The 15,592-nt window shown below is 38.8% G+C and overlaps 1 protein-coding gene across 1 annotated transcript; it reads left to right on the forward strand.

Annotated features, from left to right (window-relative positions):
- The first annotated feature begins 165 nt into the window (after positions 1-165).
- LOC134211828 (U4/U6.U5 small nuclear ribonucleoprotein 27 kDa protein) lies at positions 166-15,074 on the forward strand. Its single transcript, XM_062689116.1, has 4 exons — positions 166-316; positions 468-554; positions 9,577-9,687; positions 13,474-15,074. The coding sequence occupies exons 2-4, from the start codon at positions 481-483 to the stop codon at positions 13,757-13,759; spliced, it is 471 nt and encodes a 156-aa protein (XP_062545100.1). The 5' UTR covers positions 166-316; positions 468-480; the 3' UTR covers positions 13,760-15,074.
- The last annotated feature ends 518 nt before the right edge of the window (positions 15,075-15,592 follow it).

A 15,592-nucleotide genomic window follows, 5' to 3' on the forward strand; every position in this document is an offset into this window, starting at 1 on the left:
CGCCGTAAACAATTATTCCGTACAGGATGTTACGAGAGGTTATGAATAAAATCGTTTCAACCACTGAGTCAAATGTAAGCAAATTCATTCCACAATCCCATGAGCATCATTTACTCATTATGCCGTTCATAACGCTTTACTCAAAATTGAGTAAAATAGTGTTTACTCAATTTTTGGGTTGTCCCGTTTTTAACTAAAATGAGTCGAATTCGACTCAATTTTGAGTAGCTGAGGCTTAGCGTGTACAGTTTTCGTTAGTTTCCTGCTCGCTGCGGACGTTCCAAAAAATAAGCAATTTCATGACTTCATAATCAAGGTAAGTTAGTTAATCATTTCCACATGAAAAATAAATTTGCCAGACAATGTTTTGTCTATTATTTTTACTATAAACCAATGAAATCTTGATGCTAGGAAACATTAATCTGGATATCAACAGTTTCATAACCTCACTTTTGTGCTGTACACAGATTGCCCGAAAAAATGCCATCACCACCGCGCAGAAAAGCACACAGAGAAAAACGCCGGGATAGGGAACGAAATCGATCGACCGGCAGGTATGTATGACGATTTCATCTTTCAATATACTCGATTAAGTTGGAAACCGGAATACGGGACTAGCGAAGTTGGATTTTTCTCGCAATCCGTACGTTGAACCTAACTTCGCTAGTGGCGCGCTAGTCTAATTAGGGCCTTATTAGACTAGCGCACAACTAACAAAGTTAGGTTTAACGTACGGATTGCGAGAAATAGCCCCCATTTCGGTTTTCAACTTGACTAGCGATATAATCACGAATTTTGTGGAAAATTTCGATCCTTGGTAAGCTTTGTTTTGCTGCAGGCAGAAATTTTGCTAGATCATGATCAGTAGTTTAGGCCAAACATGCATTGGACTATCATTTAGTATAAGCTTTATTCACTTGCTGAATGCGATCTATGGTGGATTCGTAGGTCAATGCTTCATTCCTCAACTTTGTACAACTCACTGTCCATCGGTTGTATTATAGGTATACGAAACGGACGATAGATGATGTCCCACGCATACCCAGGAATGACAATATTATGGAACTTAGATGACCCTCCGATCTGTTTTCAAAGGGTTCTAGTCTTAATCACACCTTCCTGGAAAACATGTAATGAATTATTGTCAGTGGCTGATTTTCTACTCGCCGCTGTCACATCCAGCCGCTATAGTATATGCGCAAAATAGCCAGCAAGAGTAAACCGCCAGAAATTTGTATGGCGAAAGTCATCTAACACGGATTTTCTCAAAATAAGAAACTTTTCATGAAAAACTATTTGGTACCGATTATGTAGGAAGGTGTCCGCCACCATGCCTACCAAATATTTTGATGAAAGTGCTTAATTTTGAGAAATCGAACCTTAGATACCTTTCGCCATACTGATTTCAGAAAGTTAACTCCTAGTGTGCCGCTGTAAGCACGCTCAAAGCAGGCGATTCATTGGTAATGAATCGCCTGCTTTGAGCGTGCTTACACGTTAACTTTGAAATCAGTATGGCGCATCTAAGGTTCGATTTCTCAAAATTAAGCATCATCGAATATTTGGTAGGCGTAATGACACCATCCTTCATAACCGGTACCAAATAGTTTTCATGAAAAGTTCTTATTTTGAAAAACCACGTTAGATGTCTTTCGCCATACAAATTTCTGGCGATTTGCATATATAGCGCCTGGATGTGGCAGCGGCGGGTAGAAAATCAGCCACTGCCAATAATTCATTGGTTCTTTATGAATTATTGGCAGTGGCTGATTTTCTACTCGCCGCTATCACATCCCGGCGCTATAGTATATGCGCAAAATAGCCAGCATGAGTTAACCGCCAGAAATTTGTACGGCGAAAGACATCTAACGCGGGTTTTCTCAAGACTAGGAACTATTCATGAAAAACTATTTGGTACCGGTTATGAAGGATGGTGTCCGCTACTACGCCTACCAAATATTTTTTCGATTAAGGTGCTTAATTTCGAGTAATCGAACCGTAGATGCCTTTCGCCATACTGATTTTAGAAAGTTAACTCCTTCTGTGCCGCTGTAAGTACGCTCAAAGCAGGCGATTCATTAAAAACGATCACCTGCTTCCTATCATTAGGGATTGAACTAATCTTTTCATTATCATTTAGTATTCAGCCAATAACTCATTCCAGAGGCAGAATTCCGAAAAGTGTTGTATGGCGGACTTCTAGCGCTATTTCCTCTCTACAACTTTGTCTAAGAGTATATTGCTCTGTTGCAAATATTTACAGCGTGAATAGCTAGTATCGCTTAATATACTTAATGATAATAAGTGTTATTATCATTGAATATATTGAGTGATACTAGCATTTCACGGTGTAAATATTAGACATAGAGTAATGTACTCTTAGACAAAGTTGTAGAGGAAAAATAGCGCTAAAAGTCCGCCATACAACATTTTTTGGAAATCCGCCTTTTGAGTTAGATATTGGCTGAATACTAAATGATAATGGAATGATAACTTCATTCCCTGCCTACAAGTACAAGACTTTTGAACAGATCAAGGAAGGTTAAATACTTTTAGAGGATACAATTTAGGATACAGTGAGTGCAATAAAGATAATATTTGTAAAGTGCATTTAAAGTATTCTATGGTTAAGTTAAATAATTATTGCTTATCTTAATGCTAGTTTGAAGTTTGCCATAGTTGGCTTACGTTTTACTTCCTTTACTTACTTACTATAGGGGGGCGTTCCTAGAAAGGCGAGGCCTGATAACCTTTTTGCGGACCCAACAAAGCGAACAAATACAAAAGTGGTGGAAACATTTTAACCTAGAGCTATGCTTTTTAAATGAATTATTGGCAGTGGCTGATTTATATATTGAATATATTGAGTGATACTAGCATTTCACGGTGTAAATATTAGACATAGAGTAATGTACTCTTAGACAAAGTTGTAGAGGAAAAATAGCGCTAAAAGTCCGCCATACAACATTTTTTGGAAATCCGCCTTTTGAGTTAGATATTGGCTGAATACTAAATGATAATGGAATGATAACTTCATTCCCTGCCTACAAGTACAAGACTTTTGAACAGATCAAGGAAGGTTAAATACTTTTAGAGGATACAATTTAGGATACAGTGAGTGCAATAAAGATAATATTTGTAAAGTGCATTTAAAGTATTCTATGGTTAAGTTAAATAATTATTGCTTATCTTAATGCTAGTTTGAAGTTTGCCATAGTTGGCTTACGTTTTACTTCCTTTACTTACTTACTATAGGGGGGCGTTCCTAGAAAGGCGAGGCCTGATAACCTTTTTGCGGACCCAACAAAGCGAACAAATACAAAAGTGGTGGAAACATTTTAACCTAGAGCTATGCTTTTTAAATGAATTATTGGCAGTGGCTGATTTACTACCCGTCGTTGTCACATCCAGGCGCTATTGTATATGCGCAAAATAGCCAGCATAAGTTAACCGCCAGAAATTTGTATGGCGAAAGACATCTAACGGAGGTTTTCTCAACAGCAGGGACTTTTCACGAAAATCTATTTGGTACCAGTTATGTAGGACGGTGTCCGCTACTACGCCAACCAAATATTTTTTCGATTAAGGTTCTTATTTTCGAGATATTAAACATCGTCATACTGATTTCCAAAAGTTAACTCCTAGTGTGCCGCTGTAAGCACGCTCAAAGCAGGCGATTCATTAGGAACCACTGGCTCAGTTGTACAACTTTTCCTATTTATTATTTTAGTGACGTCACTACTTTCACAAGGGGGCGTATACTTGCGGTTTAGTTTGGGTGAACCTCAGGCTCCGCACGAAGGTTGCTCGCTCTGGAGACAACCGGATGAGAAGATCTACGAGGAGCCATATTTACCGATGTCGATGAAGATGGCAGATAGCGGCATTGGATGCTTTGTGGTGATCCAGCGCCAGGCATTAGCAAGCAGTGGCGATATGTCGTTTCCGTTTCGGTGACGGAGTTTCACACCGGGGGCTTCGGAATCGTGAAGTACGACCGAGGTTCGTGGTTCCGTTGCGATCTACTACCGGTGTACCATTGACAATGGCTGACGCTGGCTGTAGTGGATAGCGGTGCGCTGCTGATGCCGACGTTCTGTCGCCATTCTCGCCACCGAGGTTGCTGAAGAATATTCCAAAAACACAGAAAAAGGCCCATGCTTTGGACCTAACCACAAATTAGTCCCCTATGACGTCACTAACTCGCTTTTTAACATTTTCTGAAATTTTCCAATATTTTTGCTTTTCTCGTACAACAAAGTTTCAACATTTCACTACGAAAACGAACTTTTTATAGAAGCCTCGGTGACCAATAGTGTTACAGTAATATCCCGATTTTATCACCCCCCTGGTGAATTTTGGGGTGATAAAACAGGGTATGTGACAAAATTGGATTTTTTTTTAAATTATTTTCAATGAATCGCCTGCTTTGAGCGTGCTTACAGCGGCACACTAGGAGTTAACTTTCGGTAATCAGTATGGCGAAAAGCATCTAAGGTTTAATATCTCGAAAATAAGCAACTTAATCGAAAAAATATTTGGTAGGCGTAGTAGCAGACGCCTTCCTACATAACTGGTACCAAATAGATTTTCGTGAAAAGCTTCTGCTGTTGAGAAAACCCGCGTTAGATGTCTTTCGCCATACAAATCTCTGGCGGTTAACTCATGCTGGCTATTTTGCGCATATACGATTGCGCCTGGATGTGACAGCGGCGAGTAGAAAATCAGCATCTGCCAATAATTCATTCATTCCACAAATAAGAATCATTTTATGCCTTGGAAAGGCGAAATGCGTGAACCCATTATTTCTTGTCGAAATCGCTTACAGAATAATTCCCAGGTACTCAGAAGTCGTTCGTAATAAACTACATGCGGTGAAAGTTATTTAATGAAAATCAATGTTGTTTTTGGTATTATTTACGAAAATAAAAAGAATGACAATTTTTTTGGGGTGACAAAATCGGGTCGAAAACGTGATAAAATCGGGGAGTGACAAAATCGGGTCAACACTGTATATACCAATCGACTCAGCTCGACAAGCCGAGCAAATGTCTGTATGTATGTGTGTATGTGTGTGCACAAATGCTAAGAAAAACATTAGACAACTTTTCATGTAGTAATCCTTAACCGATTTTCTCGCAACAAGTTTCATTCGACAGGGGGCAAAGCCTTGTTGATCACTATTAAATTTGATAACGATCAATCGTTGCGTTTGAAAGTTATAAAGAAAATGGTACATCGAATTATATTAGCACCATATAAGGTTGGTGTCCGCTAAATGCGAGAAAGGCAGTATCACTACTCGGTGAATGAATTATTGGCAATGGCTGATTTTCTACCCGCCGCAGCCACATCCAGGCGCTATAGTATATGCAAAAAATAGCCAGCAAGAGTTAACCGCCAGAAATTTGTATGGCGAAAGACATCTAACGCTGGTTTTCTCAAAATTAGGAACTTTTCATGAAAAACTATTTGGTACCGGTTATGAGGGATGGTGTCCGCTACTACGCCTACGCCTACCAAATATTTTTTCGATTAAAGTGCTTAATTTGGAGAAATCGAACCTTAGACGCCTTTCGCCATTCTGATTTCAGAAAGTTAACTCCTAGTGTGCCGCTGTAAGCACGCTCAAAGCAGTCGATTCATTAAGTTGGGTTTTACGTGTTACCTTTTTCTTGTTGCTTTTTAACGTGTTCGTTTTTGTTGTTAGCTTTTTGTCGTGTTTTAACTCTGAATCTGAACATAGAAAATTTTTTAGCTTCATACTAACATTTAATAACACTGTACAATGTACATACTTCTTTAAACAATTTTACAGCGACTAACACATTACTAACGAACTTCATACTAACTATTGTACAAATTGAGCCTAACAAAGAGACAAAAACACCAAATTACACCACAAGAGGAATTAACTTTCTAACCTCTCACTTTAAAGAAAACTACATACGCGCACACTCCTAGACTTCTAGAAAAGTTCAGCCAAAGAGAAGGCTGCAGGGAAGGTCGGGCTTTTTATAGGAAAATCCCTACTCAAATAATGAATCGTCTGCTTTGAGCGTGCTTACAGCGGCACACTAGGAGTTAACTTTCTGAAATCAGTATGGCGAAATGCATCTAAGGTTCGATTTTTCTGGATTAAGCACCTTCATCGAAAAAATATTTGGTAGGCGTAGTATTGGACATCTTCCTACATAACCGGTTCCAAATAGTTTTTCATGAAATGTTTCTAATTTTGAGAAAACACGCATTAGATGTCTTTCGCCATACAAATTTCTGGCGGTTAACTCATGCTGGCTATTTTACGCATATACTATACTGCCGTGAATCGCATATTTGTCCCATATGAATAGAAAACCCAGCAAAGATGGGACAGATATGCGATTCATGGCAGTATAGCGCCTGTATGTGGCAGCGGCGGATAGAAAATCAGCCACTGCCAATAATGAATTATTGGCAGTGGCTGATTTTCTACCCGCCGCTGTCACATCCAGGCGCTATAGTATATGCGCAAAATAGCCAGCAAGAGTTAACCGCCAGAAATTTGTATGGCGAAAATCATCTAACGCGGGTTTTCTCAAAATAAGAAACTTTTCATGAAAAACTATTTGGTACCGATTATGTAGGAAGGTGTCCGCTACTACGCCTACCAAATATTTTTTTCGATTAAGGTGCCTAATTTTGAGAAATCGCCTGCTTTGAGCGTGCTTACAGCGGCACACTAGGAGTTAACTTTCTGAAATCAGTATGGCGAAAGGCATCTAAAGTTCGATTTCTCAAAATTAAGCACTTTCATCAAAAAAATGTTATGAAAACTCATATGTGAATATGTACGTTATGTGGAAGATATTGATTTGGAAAATGTATTGGAGGTAACCACTTTCCCTTCGATGGGACTCGAACCCATGACCCTACAGTACGCTAGACTGGTGCTTTAACCAACTAAGCTACGAAGGACCTCCGTCGGCCTTCGCAACCTAGCGGCTACTGAACGAGCTCGAGATTCCCAAATTGGACGCATAGTCAAATCACTCGCAATCCATTTCTCAAGCCAATACTTCCACATGTGTATTGTACACGTCCACATTAGAGGAGCGTGAGTATTTAGAATGTCTGGCGGCTATACACATTCTTCATCAGCAACGGTACTGATCAAGTGAGGCTGTGTAAGCTATTTGCCAGTCGGTCGTCAAGCTCAGACCCGACCGCATTGCGTAGGCAAGAGCACGCAACTCAAGTTCAGTTCAATTAAAGGTTAATTGCCTATTTCCGGGGATTAAACCACCCGACTTGGACGTTGGTTAAAGCACCAGTCTAGCGTACTGTAGGGTCATGGGTTCGAGTCCCATCGAAGGGAAAGTGGTTACCTCCAATACATTTTCCAAATCAATATCTTCCACATAACGTACATATTCACATATGAGTTTTCATAACATTGTAAATTAACGTCCAAGTCGGGTGGTTTAATCCCCGGAAATAGGCAATTAACCTTTAATTGAATCAAAAAAATATTTGGTAGGCATGGTAGCGAACACCTTCCTACATAATCGGTACCAAATAGTTTTTAATGAAATGTTTCTTATTTTGAGAAAACCCGCGTTAGATAACTTTCGCCATACAAATTTCTGGCGGTTAACTCTTGCTGGCTATTTTGCGCATATACTATAGCGCCTGGATGTGACAGCGGCGAGTAGAAAATCAGCCACTGCCAATCATTCATTGGCTTTTATGATGTCAGTTAATATATAAAATAATTATTTGATTACTCCAGTTGATCTCGTTTTCTATGGATTAACGGTTAACACAGCAGAAATGAGAGCACATTTTTACACTGTGAAATCATACTGGAAACAATTTTGCTGTCAATGGTTTGAGCATGTTTACAGCGGCACACTAGGAGTTAACTTTCTGAAATCAGTATGACGAAAGACATCTAAGGTTCGATTTCTCAAAATTAAGCACCTTGATCGAAAAAATATTTGGTAGGCGTTGTAGCGGACACCATCCTTCATAACCGGTACCAAATAGTTTTTCATGAAAACTTCCTAATTTTGAGAAAACCCGCGTTAGATGTCTTTCGCCATACAAATTTCCTTTTAAATCAACATGATTACTACATTTGATATCATAAGGCTCAATGAATTATTGGCAGTGGCTGATTTTCTACCCCCAGCTGCCACATCCAGGCGCTATTATAGTATATGCGCAAAATAGCCAGCATGAGTTAACCGCCAGAAATTTGTATGGCGAAAGACATCTAACGCGGGTTTTCTGAAAATGAATTATTGGCAGTGGCTGATTTTCTATCCGCCGCTGCCACATTCAGGCGCTATAGTATATGCGTAAAATAGCCAGCATGAGTTAACCGCCAGAAATTTGTATGGCGAAAGACATCTAATACGGGTTTTCTTAAATTAAGTAACTTCTCATGAAAAAATATTTAGTACCGGTTATGTAGGAAGGTGTCCGCTACTACGGTTACCAAATATTTTTTCGATGAAGGTGCTTAATTTTGAGAAATCGAACCTTAGATGCCTTTCGCCATACTGATTTCAGAAAGTTAACTCCTAGTGTGCCGCTGTAAGTATGCTCAAAGCAGGCGATTCATTAGGAAGTTTTCATGAAAAACTATTTGGTACCGGTTATGAAGGATGGTGTCCACTACTACGCCTACCAAATATTTTTTCGATTGGGGTGCTAAGATTTGAGAAATCGAACCATAGATGCCTTTCGCCATACTGATTTCAGAAAGTTAACTCCTAGTGTGCCGCTGTAATTACGCTCAAAGCAGGCCATTCATTTACCATCATCCAGTCATTGACGATAAAGACAGCCACGTGCTCGTACCACCCCCCAGTAGTAACACCACCCACCGAGGAGAAAACGCAGTCTCTGTATTCATGAATAAAAAATGAAGAGATGGAAATTTAATAAATTTATTTTCAGAAATGTGGGTCTTTTTATATATTCACGTGTTAAGATGTACCTATTTACACGCACCATGTTGTATTCTGAAATAAAATAATACTTTTGATTGCGGGGGTGACGTTTTGAATCGTTGATTCAACTTGCCCCGCCCCGCGCATTTCTATTTGCTCCGATGGGTTGAAAATGCGGAGCAACTTGAAATGAACAAAATTCAGAAATAAAAACGGGTTTCTCATCGATTTTTTTAGAATCATTATGCTTATTCAGCATTGAATAATTACCTACCGTGAAAATTTGATGAAACTCTTCCCTATAAGACCTATAATTTCATGGGCTCGCCAAAAAGTTATTTTGGATTTTGCAAAGAGCGGAAAGTAAACAATGACAGGGAGTGCTTTTAATAGCTGTAATCTTCCGGGAATGACAATCAGAAATGCCTTTAGGTGAGTTTGTTTAAAAAAATCAGGGCATTCGGTCATTTCCGGTCTAAATTACAGTTTTCGTTTCAACTTACCCTGAATTTCAACTTGCCCCAGTGTACCTGATATGCTTTGGTTTTAAGATATTAAGTTAAAATGTGTCTTGCTCTATTCAACCGTTTTTATTGTATGATATATAATACCATATAAACTTATTTCATATTCACAGGGAACGTCGGCGATCAATTGAACGAGAAAGAAGTCGAGACCGAAGTCGAGAACGTCGGGAGCGAGACAGGGAACGAGATCTGCGCCAGCGTGATTACAGAAGAAGATCGAGGTGAATACAGGAAGCACCCCTCCCCCTGAATGTAGTGTATAACATTTTTAAGATCCACACTTTTTAAACACTTTCCGTTGGTCTTCTTAACATATCAAGGGATATATCTAGACCAACATTTAAAAAGGGCGTAACAGCCAAATTTTAATCCTTTTGATTCTTCGTCTACATATATAGCTGTTATTGTGGATGAAGAACCAGAAAAAATAATTTTTGGCTGTTACGCCCTTTTCAAATGTTAGTCTAGATATTATACAAAGTTTATTTCCTAAGTTTTTGTAAGGGGAAGCCCTACACTGCAAAAACTCCACACATTTTTATTGGCCAAAATCCATTAATTTAACTCATGATGTTTATTAGCGCACACATAACCACTTTCAACGCGAAGTACAAATAGAATCTATAGTCAAATAAAATGTATGTGTGGTCTCTAATATGCAGTTATTAAATTTTTGTGTGGACAAAAATAGCATATATTTGGGTTCCCAAATTGCAAAAATTTATGTGTGCGACAAATATATTCAATATGAAGAATTTTCTCAGTGTACATAAGGCCATTTAGCGTAACGATTTAAATGTCTAAAGGCCATTTGGCATAAAGACCATTTGGCATAATTTGTTGGGTACCTCGAGGCCATTTGGCATAACGACCGTTTGGCATAATGACCATTAAACATTATCCTTGAAAAATGAATTAAATACAACGGGCCGTTTAGCAAAACTACCATTTGGAACAAAAAAGGTTAATCGTAGGAATATATCGACATTGTGTGTTCATAAGGGCGAAAGTCGCAAACGTAAACATTGACTTCTTTTGCTGATTTAAGGAAGATTAAAGACTTCTGGCGATATTTTCCGCTTCTGTTTGATAGAAGGCACGGTACGCAACCAGTTCCAAGTGATTGTTAGCTGGGAGTAGGGATCCTATATTAAGAGATGTGCGAATACTTTTCCAGATGATTTAGCAACGCTGTTACTTTCGTAAACAAACGCTGCCAGCACTTGCCGCAATGAAAAATGTTTAGGCTTGCACATGACTTTACATTCGAAGACACTTTTTGATTATTTTGTCTATCCTCTAGCAGTGCATTTTCGCTAAAATTAAAGAGCAATACGAATGAACACGATATAAGGCATCAACTAGACTACTTTTACTTACGAAAGCAAAACAAATTGTTTATTCGATAAAACTTTTCATAAAATCTATTTCACCAAAATCACAATACCTTTCGATCTGCAACAATAACGATGTTCATTTGGCTCAGATTTTGACAGTTCACAATGCTCGATTGGCTCAAGATGGCCGCTTTCGCATATCTCTGAATGTAGGATCCCTAGCTGGGAGCGGTCCTAGTTGTTGAGAAATTTGCAGGAAAAGGCATTGTTTACGTTTGCGAGTATGCATTTGCCCAGGATGAAGCTTTGATGAAGTAGATGACTCCTTCTTTAAAAGTACGCATTTGACCGGAATAATGCAAAAGAGTAGATGACTCCTTTTAAAGTACGCATTTGTCCAAAAACAAGGCAAATGAGTAGAAGTATGCATTTGCCCGGTATAAGGCAAAAGAGTATATGACTCCTTTAAAAGTACGCATTTGCCCGGGATGAAGCAAAACAGTAGATGACTCCTTCTTTAAAAGTACGCATTTGTCCGGGATGAAGCAAAAGAAACATGTCTTTAAGAATTGTCACACACACACACACTTTCACTCCAACACTGCTCACAACATGCCGCACACACCCGTTTCAAATCACTCAGAGACTGAGTGAAATTGTATTGCCGTCTCTTTTTTTCCCACGGAAAAGTTACTCAATTTTCGTAAAAAGTGGAACTACTCAAAATTTGAGTAGTTCCACTTTTTACGAAAAATGAGTAAGATTTCCGTGAGAAAAAAAGAGACGGCAATACAATTTCACTCAGTCTCTGAGTGATTTGAAACGGGCGTGTAGAAACAAAAAATACTGCGGCGCGCTTTATAAATTTTTCAAGCGAACAAAGATCATCGGAAAAGTACTCGGTCGAACATTTTAAACGTGAAAATGTTGTGAAAACTGCCAAAGCATTATTTGGTCTTCTTCTTCTTCTTATTGGCATTACATCCCCACACTGGGGGACAGAGCCGCCTCGCAGCTTCTTCTTCTTCTTCTTCTTCGTTGGCATTACATCCCCCACTGGGACATTGCCGCCTCGCAGCTTAGTGTTCATTAAGCACTTCCACAGTTATTAACTGCGAGGTTTCTAAGCCAAGTTACCATTTCTGCATTCGTATATCATGAGGCTAACACGATGATACCTTTATGCCCAGGGAAGTCGAGACAATTTCCAATCCGAAAATTTTCTAGACCGGCACCGGGAATCGAACCCAGCCACCCTCAGCATGGTCTTGCTTTGTAGCCACGCGTCTTACCGCACGGCTAAGGAGGGTCGTATTTTTAAACTTACTTTTGAGTTATTTTTTCTCTTCTCTTTCATTCACTCTATCTTTTGTTGTCAAAAACAAAAGAGCAAAACAATCCAACGACACCAGTTCAATACGGGAAGGCAATTTTGAGTTTTATTACCTGAGGTCGAAATTGAGTGAATTAAACTTACATTTGGGTAAATAAATTTTCCGTTGGGTACTTTTTAACATGGGAGTAAAGGCAAACTACTTCGACCCTACTTACTCAATTTTGGCTTCCCGTACGGATGTTCGAGGTTGAGTGAATTAAACTCACTATTGGGTAGTTTATTTCTTCCGTGTACGTTTTGACAGATAGGTACCAAACATGTTTGGGACGATAACAAAGGGAACCGCAGCGACAATCGTCCTCTATAGTTTATTACCTCTATTGCTTCGATGCAGAGTATACAAACTTGGTTCGCCAGTGACAGGCGTACGGGGCCCTTGTCTTTCTTAAACAAAGATTCAAACGTCGATTATTGTCGAATCTGATAGCACTCCCACGCAAACCAGCACCATCAACAACACATAGGTGAAGGCTACCTGTTGATTGTATTGGTTTGCGTGGGAGTGCTATCAGATTCGACAACTCGACGTTTGAATCTTCGTTTATTGTGTATCCGGAATAAATTTATACCGCTTTTTATACCGAAGTTGGATTTTTCTCCAGATACAGGCAATTTTCCCAACTTCGGAAGTAGTGCGTTGGATTCCCCTAAAGATGCGCTAAACAACGCATCCATTAGTTTGACAGATAAAACTTCGGAAGAAAGTTCGGTTCGGAAGTCCGGACTTCCGAATTCTAAGTTGGTGCTACGCCGACAATACAAAAGCAGATAAGTTGTTTTGAAAATTTGGTATTGATCTCATCTAAAAAGCAGTGCTTATTGAAATAGCTTTGGCTGTTTAGTTCTTGTTTACTTAGCTTCAATACTTCTAGTGGTGAATAGGGCCATCTAGAAGGGTTGTCATACTAACTGCGATTTGTTAGTCCTATTTTTAATTTGGTACAATACATTTGTTCCAGTTTAAAACCATATTTGAAATCAGTAATATTTTATAAAACGAACTTAAAGAGAAGACGTTTATTTCCAGGATCTCAACCCTGCAATGATTGTATCGAGAAAGGTATCAATACCGCTGGGTGAATTAATCTGGGGTTTTGATTCTCTGTTAGTGCGATTTTTTTTTTGTTAATAGGGTCATTGGCCAGTTTTTCATTGAAGAATACTTTTACATACGCATGGACATATATTATCATTTTTCAATGTATTATATTTTTTTCTGCACTTTATAAGTGCAATATGAACAGAATCACAAGCTTGTCTACGTTCCTTTTTAGATCGCGGTCATATGACAGAGACCGAGGTCGCGATAAATCACCACTCCCCTCATCCTCCAGACGAATTCAAGCCAAGCCCGTGGTAACAGAGGCCGATCTGGAAGGGAAAACACCTGAGGAACAGGAAATGCTCAAGACCATGGGATTTTGTGGGTTCGACACAACAAAAGGTAAGAAGGTCGAAGGCAACAACGTGGGCGAAGTACATGTGATCTTAAAACGGAAGTACAGACAGTACATGAATCGTAAAGGTGGTTTCAATCGGCCTCTGGATTTTGTTGCCTAGGTTCAAAATGCTTTTCCTCTGCATTACTCAGTTTAGTAGAATTGCGATATCTTGTTCCAATTCATATCTCTATTACTTATTGATTTGCGTAACCAGTTCTTATCAAATGGGTATATTTAAAGTGATCCTCTACATCCAAACCATCCTCCACAAAGTACAATAGTCACAACACAAACGGGTTCCATATAACTGCAATAGCCACATTTTCATATACACACATATTAGACACCGATACTAAATTACCATAACAATGCAATAGCCAAAAAGAGTACATTGAAACGGGATGTTGGGGCCATGGTCAAGTACTAGGAATCTGCCTTCAATTTTTCTCATACACTTTCTTATTCCTTAATTTTCCTTCCATTATTCCGTTCATACCCTTACGCCTTGTATACCCAACCAGTAAAGCTTGGTTGATTCTAAACAGACTTTCCATTTTCCCAATATCTCGTCTCATAACTCTTCTCTATATACAAACACCAAACCTCATAGATTTTATTCATCACAGTTAACAATAGTATCAAAACAGAAACTTTAATATACCTCATAAATTAAGTAAATGCGAATGTACTGTTTGTATGCAGGAATAAAACCTTATACAGTTTTTGATAATAGCGACAGAAATATTGAATTTTTGGGAAGTGAAACATTAGAATACTACACAAACGTCCTTCATTTGAAATCATTGTTAATCATCCTCGTTATTACAAACTCATTGTCACTGCTATTTTATAATAAAATTATAATTGTACAATTTTTTCAAAAGAAAAAATTAAAAATGTTTTTAGCGTTGCTAAAATGTAAATTTGCAATCTATTCAGGTTCTGTTAGAAAATGTATAATTATGTTTCCAAGTAAAATTTTACTCATTTCAGCAATTCTTAATTTTTTTTACGTTTTATAAATATCAAGACTGAAAAGTGTAGAATTTAATTTTGAAACAATATTGCACAATTGATATTATAGATAGTGGAATTCATAGATTGGCGAAAAAAAGTATATCATGTCTCCGAACAAAACAAGTTCCATCGAACGAATATGACACGATTGCGATTACTGTGCGAAGGCGTGTGAAATAATATTCACTTGATACACTCTACAACTAAGGTATTTAATCACGCACACGCTAAACTATTGGTACCAATAACTATATGTGAAACCTGTCAAGATTATTATTGTAAGCATGTTAATTAATATAAGTTGTACAAAATTTCGGTATCTAAATTATAAAAATTTAAATTAAGTTACAGTGTTACTTTTCATGATTGTGACAAAAGAAAAAGCTGAATAAAATGATAAGTTCAACAAAAAAAAACTTTTTTTTAAAAGCCCATTCATTTCTTTTTTGTTCTGTTACTATAATTATTATCATTTATTTATTCAGACTAAGGCCGAAGTGGCCTGTGCGGTATATAAGAGTCTTCTTCATTCGGCTCGATCCATGGCAACACGTCGCCAACCACGCAGTCTACGGAGGGTCCGCAAGTCATCTTCCACCTGATCGATCCACCTTGCCCGCAGCGCACCTCGCCTTCTTGTGCCCGTCGGATCGTTGTCGAGAACCATTTTCACCGGGTTACTGTCCGACATTCTGGCTACGTGCCTTGCCCACCGCAGTCGTCCGATTTTAGCGGTTTGAACGATGGATGGTTCTCCCAGCAGCTCATGCAATTCGTGGTTCATTCGCCTCCGCCACGTACCGTCCGCCATCTGCACCCCTCCATAGATGGTACGCAGCACTTTCCTTTCGAAAACTCCAAGTGCGCGTTGGTCCTCCACGAGCATCGTCCAGGTCTCGTGCCCCTAGAGGACTACCGGTCTAATGAGCGTTTT

Source organism: Armigeres subalbatus, chromosome 2, assembly GCF_024139115.2.
Source record: "Armigeres subalbatus isolate Guangzhou_Male chromosome 2, GZ_Asu_2, whole genome shotgun sequence".
Classification (NCBI taxonomy): Eukaryota; Metazoa; Arthropoda; class Insecta; order Diptera; family Culicidae; genus Armigeres; species Armigeres subalbatus.